General features: G+C 38.2%; 1 protein-coding gene across 1 annotated transcript in view; it reads right to left on the bottom strand.

Moving 5' to 3' along the window:
• Nucleotides 1-453: 453 nt before the first annotated feature.
• The window catches only part of FAM133B (family with sequence similarity 133 member B), a 28,393-nt gene continuing 4,958 nt past the window's right edge, over nt 454-23,888 (bottom strand). Inside the window, exons 2-11 of the mRNA XM_037066064.1 lie at nt 18,939-19,036; nt 17,109-17,187; nt 11,476-11,550; nt 11,301-11,333; nt 10,809-10,871; nt 10,086-10,178; nt 8,731-8,781; nt 6,865-6,957; nt 5,171-5,218; nt 454-2,032 (exon numbers count right to left, since the gene is read on the bottom strand). Of these exons, the coding sequence (XP_036921959.1) occupies nt 1,946-2,032; nt 5,171-5,218; nt 6,865-6,957; nt 8,731-8,781; nt 10,086-10,178; nt 10,809-10,871; nt 11,301-11,333; nt 11,476-11,550; nt 17,109-17,187; nt 18,939-19,036 (720 nt within the window). The 3' untranslated portion in view covers nt 454-1,945. The remainder of the gene's footprint in view (nt 2,033-5,170; nt 5,219-6,864; nt 6,958-8,730; nt 8,782-10,085; nt 10,179-10,808; nt 10,872-11,300; nt 11,334-11,475; nt 11,551-17,108; nt 17,188-18,938; nt 19,037-23,888) is intronic.

The following is a 23,888-nucleotide window of genomic DNA, read 5'->3' as shown; positions in this document are numbered from 1 at the left end:
AGACAGTCAATGGACTGGAAAGAGTGTAATTTCCTTGCCAAACCTCTTTCTTCCCCAGCCTAGAAAACAAGCAGTTGCCTCTAGTGGAACACAATCACCATATACTGGGCCAGTCTGCAAAGGTGCACTTTTATGTTCACAGCAAAACTGATCAACACATAAACTGACAAACTTTTATCTTTTAGCATTTGCACGAACAATTCTGAGAAATTTTCTTCTGGATACAAAATGGCCTTCAAACGTGCTGTGTACTCAAGAACATATAGAGGTCTTTTATTAGGTAAGAGCAGGAAGCTCCAAGCACAAAATTTAAGGAAACTAACCAAGAAATGTGTTATTTTTACAGCTAAATCTTGAAGACACGTCTCATCCTCCGACCACTGAACACCTAGTAGTGTTTCCTAATCATTATCACTTTACTTGAGACTCAAAGGGAGCCGATGAGAACTTGGCTATTTTTAAGTAAAATAGCTATTTATTCAGCCTCTTGTCATGCCAAAATGTTTTGTGCATATAACACTGTAATTATCACGCAGGCAAAATTATACATCAAATTATATTTTGTTACTTGATTATATAAAAATGTAAAGTGAAATTGATTTATCGATCCCTTTTAACTAGTAAACAATTCAGCAGGAGATATGAGGCACAAAATCTTAGTAAAATGACACAGAAAGAGCAATAATGTAATTCTCACTTAAGTTTAACTTGTCATAATTTTTTTATGAATATACAAAGACAAACTTTTAAAATGTTATACTTACTAAGATTCTGGCAAGAGCTTTATGTAACAAGACACAGCATAACAGGCCTGCCATTCAACTTGTACATGGTCAGTCTCAGCTTCAATATGAAGCTGTTACAAACAGAACAGAACAAAACAAAACAAAACCAAAAACCTGCTTCTTACATGCTAAATATCTCAGCAAGGACGCCATTAAATGCAGTAAGGAATTTAAGATAGCAAGAATAAAAAGTTAATAAAAGCTAAACATTACAGCCTAAACAAAATTCATACAAAAAATAACTATCACTGGTTACATAAAATTCTCCTGACTGGTTAAAACTTAACAGTATAAAACATGCATCTTAGAATCTCTAGCTATCAAGTTCAAAAAGTACCAGTGTCTATTTGAAATGACTCCTCTCCAAAGCCAGAGTATAATCAAAATTAATCCAAATGTTATAACACATTCTAATACTAAAAACCATTCAGTATTATTGAAGTGGAGGTACATCCCAGAGCTTCCAGGGCTTTCTCCAGCTGCCAAAGGCTGTTTCTCTGGTTCCCTCAAAGCAGCACAGGCAGCGTCCAAGGATGTTACTAACCTCAGTGAGCGCAGGACGGCCACACCCAGCTCTGACCTCCCCATGAAGCATGGCTACTGTGTCCACAAAAATAGGATGTATGAGGATAAAAGGCACACTATTCTGCTAAAGAAAATAGCAAACCACCCCAACCCTTGAAAGTTCCTTCCCCAGGTAAATAATAAAAGTATACAAGGGGGGAAAAATTAAAATACACTTATCTACAGAGTAAGGATACTGAAATATCAATGCAATCCTTACTTCAAAAATGTTAGAGTCATCTGGTCATTTCTGTGAACATCTTAATGATGTATCCAGACTCAACTTCTGTCGATTTATCATCAGATACTTCTAGTCAAAAATATTAACTTTATTCCCAAATAACAACCACTAGTATGACTGCAGTGTATTATCTCCCAAAGTCACTAAGCAGTGGAAGAGAAAAGGACAGATGCTCAGGCAGCAGGCAACTCTTACGGCCCCTTCACACAGCGGCATTCTGAGTGGCTACTGAACAGTCCAGGAATAATTCTAGAAACAACAATATTCATGCACTTTAGTAAATATGTCGTTATTTTCACAGTTGAGATCTCCTCAGACATTGCACTTTACAAGGGAATCCTGATTTTTTCTAACGTCATGGTGAGTCAGGACTTGAATTAGCAGCCTTCTTTTTCTTTTTCTTACTGTGTTTCTTATGCTTCTTTTTCTTTTTTGTTTTTTCCTGTAAAGATAGTCCCATGTTAGACATTTCTACATGAAAATATGCAAATTAGAAACAACAAGTGTACTAAAGTGCCTCTGAGCTACCGCAGTTACTTCAAACAGTCCACACAACCCAGTAAGCTGCTGAAAACATTTCTTGAAAAGCATCAATAATCAGTATCATGAACATGAACAGTGCTTATCAGTTTTCAAAATAAGGAATAGCTTTAAGTCAATAACATATTAACATAGCTTTTAATTAACTTTCGTGTAGAAAATAAATTCAACTGAATCATGGTATCAATTGCTACTTTTCATTTATTTAATTTAATTAAGTTGTAGCTACTGCAAAGGAATCCCTATACCACAGCAAAACATGATTTTTGCAAAGCGATAGTTTTCAGAGGACATATATTAAATCTGCTATTTTTAAGCAAACAGAAATACAGATACTATGTATGGTTTAGACTGGGAGCACTCAGGTTAACAACCGACTGGCACGAAATATCGATATGTAGTTGGAAAGTCTCCTCTAGCTTAGTAAGACAAACACTTGACTGCCAGAGAAAAGCGCCACGGAACCCTGGTAAAAGTAGTCCAACTGTCCCTGGGTAAGGGGAGCTAGAATCTTACTGGTCTCTGAATCTCGTAACTGTTTCAGATGCAGAAAAGGAAGCTGAACTTTTAAAACAGATTCTTGGAAAGGTGGTACCAAATGACAGACTAGTTGTTGATGTTCAGAAGAAGATAAAAGGCAAGAAAAAAGGACGTAAGGGTAGTAAAGGCAAAGTTCCCTACCCATTTCTGTGTCTACTGGAACTTTCTACAGTCCTCCCTCCTCTCAAAGGTCTCTGCCATTTTGTGGCTCTCAGCTGTCGTCATTCTTTCTTTTCATTACAAGCCCAGTCCAAAATCTCGTACTTGGGCTCTTAGAAGTAAGTTTTGCACTTACATTACATTTCGAAGGACAGTTGACCACTCTCTAAAATACTTTTAATTCTTGGTTTCCATGATAACCTCACTCCACTGCTTTTCTTCTATCACAAAGAGCTCTTCATGTCCTTCCCTTGTTCTTCCTCTACTCAACTTTTCAGGGCCTCCTTCCCTTCTCTTGCACGCGCTCTCCCAGTCACACACTTTAAATGCCACTTACAAACCAAATCTTTATATCCAGTCTACCCTGAGCTCAGGACTGCAAGTGCCTCATTAACGCCTCCGCCTGGCTAATAGGCATACACAAAATTACCATAAAAATGTTTAATTTTTCTCTCCAAATCATCTCGTACCCATCTTAGTAAATGGCATCACTAATTTGTCATTTTACTTTAGCCAAAGAATCTAAGCTATCTTTGACGCTACCCTTTGCTTTAACTCTACTCTTCACATCCAGAGCACCGAGTAAGCCCTACCACTTAAGTCCAGACCACATCTCCAATCCGTCATGCCAATCCCTCTCCATGGTTACCACTGTAATACCAACACATCCCTCGCCTCTGTCCATTCAGCTTCTCTGCCAAGGCATTTTTTTAAAAAGTAAAGTTGAGCCCTGGCTTGTGTGGCTCAGTGGACTGAGCACCAGCCTGTAAATCAAAGGGTCACCAGTGTGATTCCCAGTTAGGGCATGTGGCCGGGTCGCAGGCCAGGTCCCCAGTAGGGGGCGCAGAAGAAGCAACCATACATGGTTGTTTCTCTCACTTTCTCCCTCCCTTATCCTCTCTCTAAAAAGAAATAAATATTAAAAAAAATAATAAATAAAATAAAAAAGTAAAGTTGATTCAGGTCACTTCTTTGCTCAAAACCCTCAAAATAGCATCCCATTATATTCCGATTAAAACCCAAACACTCTGTTGAGGGATATGAGCTCTGCTTACTTCCCAACCTCACCGTACACTGCTCCTCTGTCTACTAGGTAAAAGCTCAGCTAAACTTCTTTCAGGTCCTCAAACTCATTCCCACAAACGTCCTTAGCTCTTCTCTCTGCCTGGATATTCTTCCTTTGATCTTCACATGACTGACTCTTTCTTGCAGATCAGATTTCCGTTTAATTGTACTTCCTCAGAGAGGCTTTCCCTCCCTGAAGTTACTCTCTCACATATCACCCTCTTTTCCTGTACTCTCTTACAACAGCTCCACAACACCTGGAACAGTGCCTCACAGACCTTAATAAATATATGCTGGCTACACGGAACAAGGAAGTATGCAAGTACAAATCAGAATTATCCAAAGTGTTAACCTTTATCTTAATTAATTAATCTGAGGCAAAGACCAAAGCAGTCTTTATTCAAATTATTTTTTCCCATTCAAAAGTCTTTTAAGTGTCACCTTGGACTTGAAGGCACATAAAATGTTAATTCTGAATCAAATTATACATTACCACATGAACCTTCTTATCAGAGAAGGACCCTGATTTTAAGACCTAGGGAAATTATGGGAGTTACCCTCAAATCTACAAACAATGTGGTTCTCATTTTCATTTTACCTCCCCCCTAAGAAAATGCCTTTAAAGGGCAAAGTCCACACTTATACTAAGTGCTCCTAAGTTACTTTGCTGACATGGTCCACGTCACTCTTTGATAATCAGTATTCATTTTCTCTAGAATAATCTGCTTCTTATTTAAATACCACTTCCATTTCCCTTTTCTTCCTCTTCCTTTGGTCTCCTTTGCTACTTCTCAATCTGCATAATAGCAGAGCTGGCTTTAGAAATGATCAAAAGAATAATCTTTATTAGTGAAATCATTTACGTTGTCACATTCTGGCTTACTATTCACTGCGTCTTGGGTTTAGAGAGTTTTTTTTCTGTTAATATCAGGTTTGGTTGATCTGGAAGTAACTGCTATTGAAGATAGAGGGAATCACCATACTTTAATATTATCTTTCATATTATTACACCTTCAGAAAATCAAACAAAATTTGAGCTTATATTTCGAACAGTAAAATACTGAAATGGCAACAGACCATGTTTGCTACCAGGTATTCTTCCTTTTTCCTGAGCCACCCCAATTTTCTCCAACCCATTAAGTGAAGCTGCCAAACACCGTAATAAATATTTACTTGGTACTAGTAAATGCAACCATGCTTTCTTCACCCATAACTCATTTTATATTAAATAAAAACAGCTTTATTGTTATCATGTAAAAATGTAAGTGATACTTGCTGTTGCTTTTTCTCTGTCTTCACTGCTTTTCTTCTTTTTTGCTCGTACCTAAAAAGTTTAAGTTTTTGTGGAAAACAGAAAACAAATATGTAACTTGTACTTAAGGCATTTCTTTTTCATTCCCTAATATACTTTGTACCTTTAAAATTTATCTGTAAAAACATTTCGACAACCAAGTAACATTTTAAATGCCTTATTTACCTTAAACCTCTGTTATATCACAATGAGGATTAAAGAAACACATTTAAAGAGAGGGAAATTAGTATTTTAAATCTCTAAAGGGCTTTTCTTATATTCCCTTCCAGCACCTAAGAAAAGCAGTGAGGTGTAATGGATAAAAAACATGAACTCTCAAACCAACCAACCATCCAGCCGAGCTCTGAATCCTGCCTCTGCTATGTCTCACTCTCAGTTTCACCATCTACAACACGGCAGGGGAGGTGCATGGAATGAAGTGGGCATTTCTCTAACTCTGTGGTGTTCAATGAATGACAGCTATATGTATATATATAGTGTACTGAGTATAATCCAACTGATTAAATCCAAAGGTGCTAAAGTTCCTGTGCATTTAATGTTAACTCCAAATGTAATAGTATTATTTTTTGTTTTTCTTGTCATAGCAATGACCGGAGCAGGAGCAGCTGCGTTGCACCCACACGTAGCCAGGCCAAGACAGAAGATGCTGCCACGCGCTGTCCAGAACAGCCCTGACATGGCCTGAGTAGCCCACCAGACAGTCACACCCATTTATAACAGAGAAGCTAAATTTTCTGTACTATGAACATAAGTCTTTTGTACAGGGTTTTAAGATACACTCCCAAGAATTTACATTCTGAAATATAATTTAATAAAAATTATGCATTATTATTATTTTTGGATTTTTTCTATTTCTGTTAGAGGATAATAATATAAAAATATGTAGGTTAAATATATATATAAGTATATATTTCTAGAAAAACTACAAATTTGTTTCAGGGGCATGACCAAATACTACTACAAAATGAGAGTAACAGGCCCTATTTTACAAACAAGGAAACCAATTCCAAGAAGTACTTTAAAAATGGTAACTGACAAACCTAAAACTAGGTAAAAATTGACTGATTCCAAGAGGGTACAAAATCTAAGACAGAGACATCAGAGATGCAAAGGACACTACAGATGATCTCATCTCACTGCTTCACTGCCCAGACAGAAAAACTGAGATCACACCAATGTTCCTGCTCCGTCTCATCACCTCTCCACTCCCCAAAGAGCAGTTCTGAACAACAAGGAAATGCGGGGTTTCAATGCGCAATCCATCATACAGCATCTTCCATGTAGTCCAAGTAGTAGTACAATAAAAAGAAAATATTTGAAGACTGCGGGGGCTAGGCAGTCTAAGGGAACTGACTAGATGGTAATGAAAAAATATAATAAAGGTAAAATATTTTTCAAAAGAAAACATTAGAAGAGTAAAAATAACATACATATCTCAGATTGGAAAGGTATGTGAGAATATGGCTTATTATCAAAATAACAGTAATATAATTATGAAAAATACAAGACTTATTCTAAAAATGGAACAACTTCCTTTTATTTTTCATAGGTCATACCTCACAGTAAATCAAATATGTATGAAATATCTTTTTCAATTAATATTTAATAAATCAAATAACTGAACATTTTGAAGAAAATAGATCTGATCATATACATACCTCCTCAATATAGTCTGATTCTGATAAGGACTCAGATGATAAAGGTTTATCTTCAGGATACATCTTTCTCTTTTTGCCAAGTCCTTTAATGTCCTTTTTAAAAAAAATACACGTATCACAACTCAAAAAGATACAGTACTACAGCATGCAAATTTTGTTTCCACATTCTATTGACATTTAAAAATTTTTATTTGTAATCTATTTTTAGAGAAAGGGGAAGGGAGAGAAAGAGGGGGAGAAACATTGACTGGCTGCTTCCCACACCCCCCCAACAAGGGACACAGCATGCAACCCAGGCATGTGCCCTGACTGCAAATTGAACTGGTGACCTTTTGGTTTGTGAGACCATGCCCAACTCACTGAGCCACACCAGTCAGGGCTTTATTAATGATTCTTAAAATTACCATAGAAATTATTCATTTTTTGCCCTGGTGGGCATGGCTTGGTGGATTGAGTGCTGGCCTGCGAACCAAAGGGTTGCTGGTTTGATTCCCAGTCAGGGCACATTCCTGGGTTGCAGACCAGGTCCCCAGTAGTGGGTACATGAGAGGCAACCACACATTGATGTTTCTCTTTCTCTTTCTCCTTCCCTTCCCCTTGCTCTAAAAATAAATAAATAAAATCTTTAAAGAATCAATGAGTTCAAAAACCGAGCAAGGGAAAAAAGTGTTGGTAGTTGTACTGTATCAAATGGAGAGTACTTTGAAGGCGACTGAAGTATTGTACATGGAAGAATAAATACATAATGTTTTGTATATAAATTCCAGGTTTTTAGGGGTTCCCCCTCATACATGCTACCACTTGGTTGAACCTCGAAAACACTACACTAAGTGGAAAAAAGCAGAGACAAAAGGTAACATACTATAAGATTGCTTTTACATGATCTATCCAGAATATGCAAATCCATACAGATAGAAAGCAGGTCAGAGGGTACCGGGGGATGGGCAGAAGGGAGAATGGGAACTGATTATTTAATAGGTTGTTTTCCAAAGGATGATGAAGAAGCTTTGGAACCAGAGCAAGGTGGTTGTTACACAGCACTGTACATCCACTAAATACCATCAAATTGTAATTTTAAGATGATTGATTAATAGATTATGTGAATTTTACTAGCATTTTAAAAAATGGTGTGAAAACACACTAAAATATAGTGACACTAGTTTGTAGTTTTCTTTTATTAACAATTGCTTTATTTTTAATAATTAGAATAAGATTTTAAAATGTAAATCAGAAACACGTGTAGAGATAAATTTAGCACTAATTATAGTTGAATCACAAGATAAAATATCTTCTAATAGCAATAGAAGTTTTTTTCACAAAACTTACCTATGGTATATTCAATTTGAACCAGAAGACCCTGTTCTTTACTTAAAAGTACTTCCTTTTAAAATAACTTGAGGAAACAAAGGAAATGTTTAATCTGCAGTACCTTGGATTTTTAATCTGAGATAATCCATTAAACTACAAAAATTCAAACCTCCTGCAGGAATACTCTTTTGATCTTTTATCTTCAATAATGAATCCAATAATTTCCTTAAATCAACACAAAAATGCCATAAAAGCAAATAAATCTCAAGCTAAAAAGGGGAACACATTATTGGTTTTTTAATAAAAAATGTATTTATTTATTTTTAGAGAGAGGAAAAGGGAAGAAGAGAAACATCAGTGTGTGGTTGCCTCCCACTGGGGACCTGGCCCAACCCAGGAATGTGCCCTGACTGGGAACTGAATTGGCGATCCTTTGCTTCCCAGTCTGGTGCTCAGTCCACTGAACCACACCAGCCATCGCACAATACTGTTTACTTCTTGAAGTAAATGAAGTATTGTATGACAGTCTATCTTAAGGCAATATAAAATTATAATTACCTTTTCTTTCTCAGCTGCATCCTTTGACTTCTTTTTCTTTTTCAGACTGTCCTAAACAAATATATATATATACATATGTATCAATTTTAAATGTAAAAATAAAGCATAACAGTATAACAAAAATACCAAAAAGGTTATTTGCTCTATGACTGAAAAAAGTTTACTTCGATACCAGAATTGTATTTTAAAAATACAGAAGAAATGTTTGTGTGTATATATATACACTTGTAAGAAAATGAGGCTTCTTAGTTTATTTGGCTATATGTCTAATCTATGTGCACTGAAATGATACTGTCTGTGATAATCACACGATCTATTTTAATATGACGTTACGGCACTGCCTGTTTCTGCCTGTGGTGGTTGTAGGCACTGGAGTTCAACTCCCTCTGGACCTAGACAGCTACCAATGGGATTTCTCTACTCTCCTTTTAGGTACTGGAGGTAAGAATTTCTGCGTAGCTATTAACATCCCTGCACCTTTCACATCCATAAAGTGTGGTAACAAGTATCTATTGCACATGGTTGCTTAGAGAACTGAGTTAATATGTCAAGTGCTTAGAACCGTGCATAACATGTAGTAGGCATTCAATAAATGTTAGCTATCAGAATCATTAGACTGGCTCTTCCTCTTTAAAAAACAATGAAAAAAACCAACATTTACTGACTACTTCCTAGACACCAGGCATTTTGTCAGAAGAAATCTCACTAGGGGAGTGGATATCTGCCCCAAAACAAGACAGTTGCTTTGTTCTCCTGAGACCCTAGGACATTTGTTTGTTCAATTGTGGTCCATGGACACCCCTGTGTAAGAATCACTGAGCACAGCTGTTAACAATGTAGACCCTTGAGCCTAATCACTTACTAAATCAGACTCTGAAAATGAGGCCTGAGTGCCTTCACTTTTATTGTAACATGCATGTATTTCTTCTGAACCCTTGTTTGAGAGTAAATTGCGTCAGACAATTCTAGGTAGTACAGAACGGACTCAGGTATAGGAGAAAAGACACTGGACCAGCTAGTAAAAGACAGATTCAACCTCAAATTCTAATACCAGCTATATAAATTCAAATAAGACTTTTTTCTCCGAACTATGACTTCTTTATGGAAATAGAAAGAAAAAGCCTGCCAGACTCATTGTCAGGCTGTCATGGAAGTGCTGGGAGGCAGACAGATGTGTGATGGTATTTAGAGAATAATTCAATGCCACGTGTAAAGCAGTAAGTGGCACAAAACATCATAGTATATACAAAACAGTATCTTATTTTTAAATGGAGAGCAATTTAAGATAGCAAAACTAAAAGAAAAACCTCATTACATGCTTTTGCTATCGGAAATGTTGCTAATTTAAGTTTTACCTTACTGTCTGACTCGGTTTCTGACATGGAGCTTTCAGAAGATTTATGTGATCGGTTCTTCTTTTTCTTTTTCCTTTTTCCTTGTTTCTTATCCTACATAAAACATTTTTAGAAACGTTTGCTTTCTTTTTCAAAAATATAATTGCTGCATTTTTATTAATATCAAATCTTTATCAATAAACAAAAGTTAACAAAAGGACCATCTTACAAGCATATGTTTCACTTAATATTTTAAATGTAACATACCACTTTTCTGGTTTATTTATTTATTTATTCTTTTAAAAATATTTTATTTATTTATTTTTAAAGAGAGGGGAAGGGAAGGAGAAAGTGGGAGAGAAACATCAATGTGTGGTTGCCTCTCACATATCCCCTACTGGGGACCTGGGCTGCAACCCAGGCATGTGCCCTGACTGGGAATCGAACCAGTGAGCCTTTGCTTTTCTGGTTTATTTAAAGAAAAAAAAAGCCAAGTGATTTGAATCACACATAATTCCTAGCATCTAGTCAAAGAGCATTTTAGATTACTTAAATCCACTTCTTCTGATATTTTAAAATGCAAATTCTAAAATCTAAAAAATATACATGCCAATACTTAACTAATAGGTGTTTATTTGTATCAGTGCTCTCAGTTATAGGAAACTGATAGAAACCTGTAAATAAACATTTTTAACTGCTATTCCATAAAGAAATTACATGTATTTCATTATAGGTTAGCCTTACCTCATCATCAGAATCTGAAGAACTGCTGGAAGAATCAGAGCTTGATGAAGAAGAGGATGAATACTTGACCAAGCACAAAACAATTAAAGCTTGTGAGATGCAGGAACTTTTTTTCTTTTACTAGGTATCTCAAATACTTAACACAATCAATCTAGTGTCCTGAAACAAGTGCCATCTTTGTAAAACTTAAAGTAGCAACAGTCAACTGTCACATTCCCTCACCACCCCTGCCTAAAATAAAAGGAAAAACTAAAGGCTCAACAAAGTAATGGCAATTCCCTCTCTAACAGCAGCGCGGCTGTACTAGGTTATAAAAGGGGGCTGGTGCCCGTCTTTTATGTCAGAAATAGAACACAAGCACCCAGTAACTATCAGGGGACCTCCAGCCTCTTTGACCTGTCTGGAGTTAGCAAACAAGCTATATAAATGATTCTTACTTTTTTGGTAAGCTCTTAATTTTAGTATTTAGAAAAATGGAAAAGTTTTGCTCACCCTACCAGATTTCTTCTTTTCTTTTTTCTTTCTCTAAAAGCAAACAAACAAAAAAAGGAACAAATCTAAGTAAGCTGATGTGAATTTTGAAATATATATTAATAATAGCATAAAGCAGTACTATGAAAGCCCAACTGTGAGATTAAGGATAGCAATAAAGTAAAAATAGTATTACCTGTCTTTTTTTGGATGAGCTTTCACTTCCACTTAATAATTTCTCCCTATGTTTTTCTAGTTCTTTCTTCCAGTTCTGCAAAAAGGTTATAAACACCATCAGAGGACATCTACCCCTCCCAATACACCTAATACACGAGTATAAGACAGCCACTGTTTCCTTTCTTCCAGCCTCTCACCCATCCCAGCCTCTAAATACAAAAGCTATTCCAACTGCCAGAATCCTTTACCACCAAAGAGAACCTCTACCACTTCTTCTCAGAGAGGATAATAAGGGATGGGAATTCTCCACTGTATATCCTATATATTGAGAGTAGATATTATTGTCAAAATTACAACTAAAATTGAGAACCACCATCACTTAGAACCATTGGAAATTGAGTTCATTCAGCTCCAACAAGTTCATCCAAGTCTGACAACTATGGAATTAAAGAAACCACATCCATGCAGACTGGTAGGAGGGATAGAGACGCAGAATGGGCCTGTCCCATACCCATGTGTGGTGGATAAAAATTTGAGAAAGGTATCTCAGGAGCAAGGAGCCCCTGCCCCACAGCAGGCCCCCCATCCCAGGGTTCCAGTGTCGGGAAGATAAGTCCCCATAATGTCCACCTGCAAAAACCAGTGAAAATTGAGTCACTGGAAGGAACTTCTGGAGTCCCAAGCAGTTCTTCTTAAAGAAGTCACACACAAACTTACTCATACTCATACCTCTGAGCTCCAGCACTAGGGTAGTAGCGTCAGACCACCAATGGCATACAGGGAGAAAATGAAGTATCTGGCATCAAGGTGAGAGCTGAGGCACAGCTTTCTCCCAGACAGAAAGGCAGGCAGAGGCCACTGTCCCTTTTCTGAACTGTCCTCTGATAGAGCTGGCAGGCTGGCGCCATATCTCTGACTCTCTATCAACTTGGCTAACAGTTTGCCCAGCCCCGGAGACCCCCCCTAAGACTCCATCCCGTCCAACTTACAGTCCCACCCAAGATATGAATGGCTAGTCTTGGCTCATGCTTCACAACTTTCTAAATCCCATCAAACAAGCAATAGCCAGCCTCACTAAACCCCCAGGCCCTATACCTCTTGCTAAGGGGTCCTCAGCCTGGTACTACCAGCACCCAGCCTAGATTCATAGCTTGGCTTCACCTGGAATCTCCAAGTCCAGCACAAGAAGCAGTCATCTCAGATTGCTTAATAGCTCATGCAAGGTGGCCCCGGGCAAAACACAGGTGCAGGCTTCCCTTGCCCTGCACCACCCAGGAAACCCCAAAGCCTGTGCACCTCATAGGCAACTGCAGACCATGTCAGAGCACCACGACCGTATCCCTGTACAGCTGATCCTCCATGGAGGGTAGAGGTTGGTGGTTAGTAGTCACAGCCAGTCCTTGTAACTGACTAGCCTGGGTAACTCACTCCCATTGACCTGCCAACAGAAATCAAAGCTCAACTACAGGAGGAGGGTATACTCAGCCCACATGAAGGGCACCCTTGAGTACCCAGCTTGGGTGATAGGTGAGGTATGTCACTGGACCCTACAGGGCACTTACTATATTAGGCCACACTATCAAGACAGTGAACCATAGAAGCTCTTCTTAATATATAGAAACAACCACAGGGAGGCTGTCAAACTGAAGAGACAAACATGGCCCACATGAAAAAATAGATCAGAACTCCAGAAAAAGATCTAGACAAGATGGAGACAGGCAATCTATCAGATGCAGAGTTCAAAACACTGGTTATAATGATGCTCAATGAGGTCTCTGTGAAGACCTCAACAGCATAAAAAAGATTCAATCAGAAACAAAGGATATGCTAATTGAAACAAAGAACAATTTACAGGGATACAACAAAAGAGTGGATGAAGCTGAGAAAACAAATCAATGGTTTGGAACATAAGAAAACAAAAAACAACCAATCAGAACAAGAAGAAGAAAAAAGAATCCACCAAAGTGAGGATAGTGTAAGCAGCCTTTGGAACAACTTCAAGTGTTCCAACATTTGCATGAGAGGGATGCCAAAAGGAGAAGAAGAAGAACAAAATATTGGAAACTTATTTGAAAAAAATCAATGAAAGAAAACGTCCCTAATTTGGTGCAGGAAATAGACACTCAAGTCCAGGAAGCACAGATAATCCCAAACAAGATGGCTGCAAAGCGGCCTCCTCCAAGATACATCATAATTATAATGTCAAAGGTTAAAGATAAAAGAGAATCTTAAAGGCAGCAAGAGAAAAGCAGTTAGTTACCTGCAGGGGAAATCTCATAAGACTGTCAACTGATTTCTCAAAAGAAACTGCAGGCCTGAAGGGATGGCCAAGAAATATTCAAAGTCATGAAAAGCAGGGACCTACAGCCAAGACTGCTCTATCCAGACTGTTCTAACATTTAAGGGCAGAATTAAAGGGCAGATAAAGAGCTTTCTAGACTAGAAAAAACTAAAGGAATTCATCACCACCGAACCATTATTATATGAAATGTTAAAGGGACTTATTTAAGAAATAGAAGATCAAAACTATAAATAATAAAATGGCAAAAAATACATATCAACAATTGAATCTAAAAAAAATGAAGCAAACAAGAACACAGACAGAATCATGGATATGGGGACCATTTTGATGGTTGCCAGAAGGGAGGGGTGTGTAGGAGAATAAGTGAAGAGGTGAGGGGATTAAGAAGTACAAATAGGTAGTTACAAAATAGCCAGGGGGATGTAAAGTACAGCACAGGAAATGCAGTAGCCAAAGAACTTATACATATGACCCACAGACACGAACAATGGTGGGGGGACAGCCTGTAGTACAGAGTACTGGGTAGAGGAGGGCAAAGGAGGAAAGCTGGGACAACTGTAATAGCATAATCAATAAAATATAATTCTTTAAAAGATTTTAACTTCTGGCCAAGATGGAGGCATAGGTGGAAATACTGTACCTTTTCACACAACCGTTTAAGGACAACAAAGATTTAGAAACAAAAACACAACCAAAACAGACAGAAAATTGAACTGTACCGAAGTCCAACAAGAACGAACCATTCATCCAGACTGGTAAGAGGGGTGGAGCCAGCGGCTAGCGGAGAGGGGTCACAGCAGGAAAAAATGTCTGGACAGATCCAGGTGCATGGGCGGTGGTTGGCAGACCCAGTGAAGGTGCAAGGCGATTGGCTGACTGCAGTCACATATTCACATGCAGATAAACCAGGCAAAGGAACGAGCAGTGAGACAGACTATGCAACCCAGGGTCCCAGGGATGGGAACTAAAGCCTAAAAGCACTGACTGGAGAAACTTTCGGGGGTTGAAGTGCTAGGAGAGGCTCACAGTCTCACAGGAGAATTTGTTGGAGAGACCCACAGGGTCCTAGAATGTACACAAGCCTGCACACCTGGGAATCAGCACCAGCAGGGCCTTATTTGCTTGTGGGAAGTGGCAAATCCCATCAAACAAGAAATCCGAGAGAGAGGATAACAAACGCCACTGCTCCCTCTCTGATCCTGCCCCCACATACAGCATCACAACCCAACAACTGGGTTGCCCCACCCTGGTGAACACCTAAGGCTCTGCCCCTCATATATAACAGGTGCGAACAGACCAAAACATTATGGCTCAAGTGGAAGAACAGCTCAAAGTTACAGAGCCAATACTTCTAAGCAACCAACAGATAGCCAACCTATCAGATGCACAGTTCAAAATACTGGTGATCAGGATGTTCACAGAACTGGTTGATTTCAGTCACAAATTAGATGAAAAAAATGAAAGCTAACTAAGTGAAATGAAGGGAAAAGCACAGGGAACCAATAGCGATGGAAACAAAACTGGGACTAAATCAAAAGAAATGACCAGATAGAAAAGAATGAAGAAACAAGAATTCAAAAAAGTGAGGAGAGACTTAGGAACCTCCAGGACATCTTTAAACGTTCCAACATCTGAATTACAGGGGTACCAGAAGGGGAAAAGGAACAGCCACAAGTGGAAAACTTATCTGAACAAATAATAAAGGAGAACTTCCCCAGTCTGGCAAAGGACATAGACTTCCAGGAAATCCAGGAAGTTCAGAGAGTCCCAAAGAAGTTGGACCCAAGGAGGAACACACCAAGGTACATCATAATTACATTAGCCAAGACTAAAATGAAGGAGAGAATTCTAGAAGCAGCAAGAGATAAGGGTACAGTCACCTACAAAGGAGTTCCTATCAGACTGTTAGCTGATTTCTCCAAAGAGACCTTACAGGCAAGAAGGGGCTGGAAAGAAGTATTCCAAGTCACAAAAGGCAACGACTTACATCCAAGATTGCTCTATCCAGCGAAGCTTTCATTTAGAATGGAAGGCCAGATAAAGCACTTCTCAGATAAGGTCAAGTTCAATGAATTCATCATCACCAAGCCCTTATTATATGAAATGTTAAAGGGACTTATCCAAGAAAAAGGAGATAAAAAATATGAACAGTGAAAGGACAACAAACTCACAGTTATTAACAACCACACCAAAAAAAGCAAACTAAGAGGACAGCTAGACCAGGAGTGGAACCATAGAAATGGGGATCACATGGAGGGTTAGCAACAGGGGAGTGGGAGGAGGAGAAGTGGGGAGAAGGTACAGAGAATAAGTAGCACAGATGGTAGGCAGAAAATGGGGGGAGGGCAAGCATAGTATGGGAAATGTAGAAGCTAAAGAACTTGTGACACATGGGCAGGAACTAAAGGGGGAGAATGTGGGTGGGAGCGGGTGTGTAGGGTGGAGGGGACTGAAGGGGGGGAAATGGGACAACTGTAATGGCATAATCAATAAAATATATTTTAAAAGGTTTTATTTACTTTTAGAGAGGGGGGGAGAGAGAGAAACATCAGTGGGTGGCTGCCTCTGGAGCACCCCCCACTGAGGACCTGGCCTGCCGCCCAGGCATGTGCCCTGTCTGGGAATGGAACCAGTGACCCTTTGGTTCACAGGCTGGTGTTCAATCCACTGAGCCACACCAGCCAGGGCTAAAATATAATTTTTATAAAAAGAGAGTAGGTATTATTACTGAGACTGAGGAATTTTTTCTAACAAAGATGGTTAGATTCTTTTTCCAAATAGTGTAAGTTAAATTAACCTGTACTGTGGCTGAAATATTACATATATGTTCATAATAAAAAACAAGCAAATATCACCATAAGACATCTCAGGGTAAATGGCGGCATGGTGATAAGGGAGAGAGAAGATAAAAAACCTAACATTTAGAAAACTTCCAGATGATTCAAATTATTGTGAGGTGGTTTTTCTCTATTTTAAAAAAAAATCATATATTTCACCCTGGCTGGTGTAGCTCAGTGGATTGAGCGCGGGCCTGCGAACCACATGATCTCTGTTCGATTCCCAGTCAGGGCACATGCCTGGGTTGCAGGCCAGTTCCCAGCAGGGGACTCATGAGAGGCAACCATACATTGATATTTCTCTCCTTCCCTTCCTCTCTAAAGATAAATAAAATCTTTTAAAAAACCATATATTTACACACAAACCTGTACTCAATACAACAAAAACACCTATAATATATGGAGCCCCTTCAATCTGAAGAGCTAGACCCAAACTTTGGTTTACTAAACAGTTATTTAATTCTTCTTAGAATAAATATTAGTCTATTTTTTAAAAAGGTACTATTTACAAACCTCATTCATTTTTTCTTCAAATTCAGCCAATGCCTTGGAGCCTTTCTTTTTCTTTTCCAGTTGTTCTTTCACTTCTTCCCTTAAAAAGTAAAACATAAAGAATATGTTTTCAAGCAATTCAAATTAGAGATAGATGCTCACAAACAATACAATAAAATTTCATAAACAAACTGTTCTCAATATTTTGGTAAACCTCCATTCCAGTGTTGATACATTTCAAATTTGTGCCCGTGTCTTTGTGAATCAATTATCATAATTATTAGCCTATCAGATAACACCAATCACCCCTTTTGTACACATGGCTTATAAAAGGTAGTACAGGAAACATCTGAGCACTTATGTGTGCACTCTTTTAAATACATTTCCTTTAACCTTCATCACAATCCTTTGAGAGAAAGCAGTATTATTTTACAGATAAAAGCTGTAATTTGGGGAAGGTAAGAAATCTGCCTAATATCACAAAGCTTTAGTAACAAAAGTGTATTTGCTTGAACTACTGTATTCTATTACTAAATCACCCTCCTTGTAATGTATCTCACACATGTGCAAAATGAGAACACAGCACACCTGACTGCTTATTCTTAGGAAGGACTACCTATAAGACTGACCCTGGCCGTTTCAGGGAACTTGGAATTTAGGAGAGTCCTTACCAATCTCTGGTAAGAGTGATTCACTGTGCCTGTTTATACAAACATCATATTTTAGGTCGAACATCTACATTCCCATCGAAAGTCTGGAATTTTGGCACCTAACAGGCAGAGGCTGGCCAGTCCCAAGTGAAAATCCTGGGCACAGACTCTCTATGAATTCTCCTGGTTGGCAACATCTCACATGTGTTACCATAACCCATTCTAAGGGAATTAAACATGTTCTGTGTGAGTGCATAGGAGAGGAAGCCTTGGAAGCCTGTACCCAGTCTCCCTGAGACTTCATCCATGTACATTTTCCCTCTGTTGACTGTGGGTGGTATCCCGTCACCATACTAAATCTCACCCATGAATACACCTATCTATGAGACCTAGCAAGTTACTCAACCTGGGAGTTTTCTTGAGGACTGCTGACACACATGTAATATACTTACTTGAGCTCATCCCCTTTAAAGTTCATTCCTTCTCCTCAATTTTAAAGACAAAATATACTTTGTTTTGGAATAACTTATTTTCTGGTATTATGCTGCAACAGTTAACAATAGCACTCACTAATGGTGTCAGTGGCGGACAAGCTAACTTCCTATTTAAGTCAAAGGACTGTGTTATATTTAAGCACAATTTTCAACTGTAGTTGTCCAGCTTTCCGAGGCACCTGGAAGGAGTCTGAAACTCAGCCCTGAAGCTTGTTATGTTACATCGGAGCATGATATTTAATAGTAAGAAAGAGAGTAAGGCCAGTGCTATACAGCACCATTCAACAAGGGCCAAAAACACTAATTTAAAGCAAAAATCTAATAATGAGAAATTCTAACATTGAAAAGCCAGCAAGAGACAAGACCTAAACTATCCTAACACCTAGTTACACCTCAACAAAAGATGTGATTACTCAAATCTACCCTTTTAAAACAGAACACTGTAAGGTTAAGTTCATTTTTAGGGGATAAAGAAGAGATTGGTAAGAAAAGATATCTGGTAGTGCGTTGGCTATCTTGGGTGTTGGGTTCTCAAATGTTTGCTTTACACGCACGCATGTGTTTCATGTATTAAAAAAAAGCACATATCAAATATTACTTCAAAAATCACATATCTGGCAAATGCTTGGCAATCAATAAAAGCTGCAATAGTAATCTTTTAAATATTTATTAAAACTTTATAAATAGGTAAATTCTTTCACAAATACCAGGTAGGCCTTGGTCGATTCAGATAATCTTGGATCGTTGGCCCTGATGACTGGACTGGACCCCTTGATCTGGCCATTGCTATTGGGTTCATATAGGCCTTTAGGAAAGAGCAGAAATTTACTGCATTAAAATAACCATTAGAACGGCAAAAGCTCACTTATCAAACAATTTTAATTAAGTAAGTGCATATTGTCTCCACATAAGCATGAACAATCTGGCTAACCAAATTTCCATTACAAAAAATAAATTTAATGCTCATTCGAAAAAAATATTTTATTTATTTATTTATTCTAGGCAGAGGGGAAGGGAGGAAAAGAGGGAAACATCAGGGTGTGGCTGCCTCTCATGTGCCTCCTACTGGTGACCTGACCTAGTTCACAACCCAGCCATGTGCCCTGACTGGGAATCACACCTCTGACCTTTTGGTTTGCTGGCCAGCACTCAATCCACTAAGCCACACCAGCCAGGGTTCATTATTAAGCCTCACAAGTTTGGGAGATAAGTAATATCATACTTTCATGAAATATGTGCTTTTACCAGAGATTTGATGGAAATAATAATGACACTTTTTCCTTCAAGAGGGCTTTACAATGCCGTCTAAATCCCAGTAACCATGTGAGCGTGATGACACTGCTCTCCAGCAAATGAAACTCAGTTCCAAAGAAGGTAAAGCAGATCTAACTCCAAATCCACTGCTTATTCTACTATCTATTCTATCTCAGGAAGTACTGTGCCATACAAAATACAATTTTACTCACTAATTATTAACATCAAAATTACATTATGCACAGAAAAGCAAATGGAAAAAAATAGGATGTCTTCAGAACTGATGTACACAACCACAACAATGAGCACTGAAGCGAAAACACTAGCCACAGAATGGGAGAAAATATTTACAGTATTTACAGATACCTGGTAAGGGATTAATATCCCAAATGAATAAAGAAATCTTACAACTTAATAACAAAAAACCCGAACAACTCAATTAAAAAACACACAAAAGACTTGAACAGACATTTCTCCAAAGATGATACACAAATGTCCAATACACACACGAAAAGATATTCAACATCACGAGTCATTAGGGAAATGTAAATCAAAATTACAGTATGTCACTTCACACCCAGTAGGATGGCTATTACCAGAAGCGCAGAAAATAACAAGCGTTGTCAAGGATACAGAAAAAATGGAACCCTTTCAAACTGCTGCTGGGAATATAAAATAGTATAGCTGTTCTGAGAAAGTTCGGTGGTTCCTCAGAAATTAAACACAGAATTACCACTTGACCCAAACATTTCACCTCTAAATGGAACTGAAAAAGAACTGAAAGCAGGGGCACAGACATACTTGCAAACCATGTGCAGGGCAGCACTGTTCACAACAGCCAAAAGGTAGAAACAACTCAAATGTCCATCTACAGAGGAATGGATAAATAAGATGTGGTCTATATGAGTACATACAATGGAGTATTATCCAGCCTTAGATAGGAATGTAATTGCTACATGCTACAGCACAGATAAACCTTAACAACATGCTAAGTGAAATGAGGCAGACACAAAAGGACAAATATTGCTTGATTCCACTCATATGAAATACCTAGAACAGAAAAAGTCAATGAGACAGAAAGTAAATAAATGTTACCAGGAACTGGGGCAGTGAGGTGATTAGGAGTTATTGTTTAAAAGGTACAAAGCTTCTTGTCTGGGATGATGAAAAAGTTCTGAAAATGGCCCTGGCTGGGTGGCTCAGTTGGTTGGAGTGTCATCCCTGCCCACTAAAAGGATGTGGTCAGATTCCCAGTCAAGGCACATGCCTAGCTTCAGGGTTTGATCTCCAGTTGCAGCGCATACAGGAGGTGACAGATCAATGTTTCTCTCTCTCTCAAACCAATACACATACCCTTGGATGAGGACTAAAACAAAACCTCTGGAAATGGATATTGGTGATAGGTGCACAACACTGTGAAAGTACTTAATGCTGTTGAACTATACACCTAAAACTGTTGAAAACAGTGAGCTTTATTTTATTTGTACTTTAGCTCAATAAAAAGTGTACAAAAATTAAATTATGCTCTGTATACTGCACTCTATTGCAGAACACATTTCTAGACATATTTTTCAAAGAAATATTGACACAAAATAAGGCAAGTTTGCTAATTACACTGTTTAGCAAAGAGATGTTTTATTAAAATTGACTTTGTTCCAGTTATAAAATCTGTTATTCAGTCTCAACCTCTTGGTTCTTATATTCAACTTTCCAAATTTAATTCCAGTCAACAAAACTTTTCTATTTTTAAATAAACAATTTTGGTTGAAAATGACTATTTTCAAGGTTGATTTTAAAGCCTTAAGCCTAATACTTCACAGCCCAAAAGAAGCTAGAGGAGAAAACATATTTGTTGCATTTACTTAACAAAATTTGTAAAAATGACTAACATTTTCCACCCTCATAACAAATATTAGTTAAATATTTCTGGGTTGCTCTGACAGAGTAAACCGCATAAAACCACTATAAACNTTGTGTTGGTGCCGTTGCTGGAGAGGTACTGTGGTGTCTGGGAGTGAGGGGCATCTGGGAACCTCCACAGAAAAGAGGGGCACTCCTGTGGACGAGGGAGCCCCAAGGACGTGACTCAAGCCTCAGATCTGTGCGGAAAGCCAAAAAAAATAAAGACCATTGCTGTGGCAAAAAAAAAAANAACAAATATTAGTTAAATATTTCTGGGTTGCTCTGACAGAGTAAACCGCATAAAACCACTATAAACAACACAGTAAGAACTGTTTCCATCCAATTGGACACTGCCTGATTACTTGGATGAAAAAGTTAAGCCTTCAACATAACATCCTTACAGGCAGAAATGAACACTCCTATTGTCAGAGATGTTACAGAGTAAGGGCTAAGGGTGGACTATCAAATATAACATTAAAGACAAAGGCATAATATTTTTATATCAACTGTTATGCCCTCAAATATTTCATTCAACTGCCTTTGCTGAGAATTTCAGCTTGTGTGGAAATATGACAACCAGCCGGCCTCAGTGCCTCAGGAACCGATGGCTCTGCTAATGGTAACGACAACCCTAACCAGACGCAAGTACAAGGTGCAAGCTAAGATCATCATTTTTTAATTTTTTAATTTTTATTTTCAATTTAATTCTTGTTCAAGTACAGTTTTCCGTCCTATATTCCCAGCCCTGCCCGGCCCCCGCCCAGTGCTCCCCACCTCCCTCCCATTTCTGCCCCCCACCTTAGTTATTGTCCATGTGTCCTTTATACTTGTTCAAGTGAGTCCTTCCCCTTTCCCCCTGTGATTCTCTCCCCTCTCCCCTCTGGACCCTGTCAGCCTGTTCCGTATTTGAGTGTCATTGGTCATATTTTGCTTGCTTGTTTGTTTTGTTGTTTAAGATCATCATTTTAAAACAGGAGTGCCATGTCATAATTTTAGCAGTACTCAATGGTAAATTATTGAGTTTAATATTGTAAAAACTGTTTAGTTCCAAAGAATGCAAACATATATACAAGGATGTTCAAAATTAAGTTACTAAAATAGGGAAAAATGAAAATACCAAACTAGCCACCAAAATGAGATTCATTAAGTATATTAAAATATACCCCCAAATAAAATATAATGTAGCTATTAAAAAGAAAGAGACAGATCTATAGTAACTGATATGAAAAGATGTCTAACAGTTCTCAAGTGAAAAGCAAAAAAAAACAAGCTACCTAAAAATAAGACACCATATTGATAAACACCCTGTATTTTCAGATCATAAGATGCACCTAGGCTTTAGAGGAGGAAAATAGAAAAAAAAGATTTTTGGAGCAAAAAATGTGGTAAAATATTTAATAACACAAATAATATTTCACCAATGTAAATGTAAACAGAACTCAACAGTAACCATTATGCCCCCCAAAATGGGGGGGTGCATCTTGTAGTCTGAAAAATACAGTAGCTATCAAATTTTTTGCCTTTCTAGTTTAAGATGTATTTTATTGATTATGCTATTATAGTGTTCCACTCCCCCCCTTTATTCCCCTCTACCCTGTACACCCTCTCCTACCCACATTCCCTTGCTTTAGTTCATGTCCATGGGTCGTACATATAACTTCTTTGGCTTCTACGTTTCCTATACTGTTCTTACCCTCCCCCTGTCTATTTTCTACCTACCATCTATGCTACTTATCTCTGTACCTTTTCCCCCTCTCTCCTCCTTTCATTCCTGTTGCTAACCCTCCATGTGATCTCCATTTCTATGATTCTGTTCCTCTTCTAGTTGTTTGCTTAGTTTTGGAGGTTTTTTTTTTTAGGTTTGGTTGTTAACAGCTGAGAGTTTGTTGTCATTTTACTGTTCATATTCTTGATCTTCTTTTTCTTAGATAAGTCCCTTTAACATTTCATATAATAAAAGCTGGGTGTTGATGAACTCTTAACCTAACCTTATCTGAGAAGCAATCTTGATGGAGGTCCTTGCCTTTCATGACTTGGAATACTTCTTTCCAGCCCCTTCTTGCCTGCAAGGTTTCTTTGAGAAATCAGCTGACAGTCTTATAGGAACTCCTTTGTAGGTAACTGTCTCCTTTCCTCTTGCTACTTTTAAGATTCTCTCCTTATCTTTAATCTTGGCTAGGCTAATGTAATTATGATGTGCCTTGGTGTGTTCCTTCTTGGGTCCAACTTCTTTGGAACTCTGTGAGTTTCCTGGGCTCCTGAAAGTCTATTTCCTTTGCCAGATTGGGGAAGTTCTCCTTCATTATTTGTTCAAATAAGTTTTCAAATTCTTGGTCTTCCTCTTCTCTTTCTGGCACCCCTATAATTCGGATGTTGGAATGTTTAAAGATGACTTGGAGGTTCCTAAGCCTCTCCTCATTTTTTTGAATTCTAGTTTCTTCATTCTGTTCTGGTTGAATGTTTTTCTCTCTTCCTTCTGCTCCAACCTGTTGATTTGAGTC

The sequence above is a fragment of the Sturnira hondurensis genome, unplaced genomic scaffold, assembly GCF_014824575.4.
Source record: "Sturnira hondurensis isolate 20B ecotype Veracruz unplaced genomic scaffold, ASM1482457v3 Scaffold0016462, whole genome shotgun sequence".
In the NCBI taxonomy this organism is placed as follows: Eukaryota; Metazoa; Chordata; class Mammalia; order Chiroptera; family Phyllostomidae; genus Sturnira; species Sturnira hondurensis.
The sequence above is the reverse complement of the archived record's forward strand: the minus strand, read 5'-3'. Positions and strand labels throughout refer to the sequence as shown.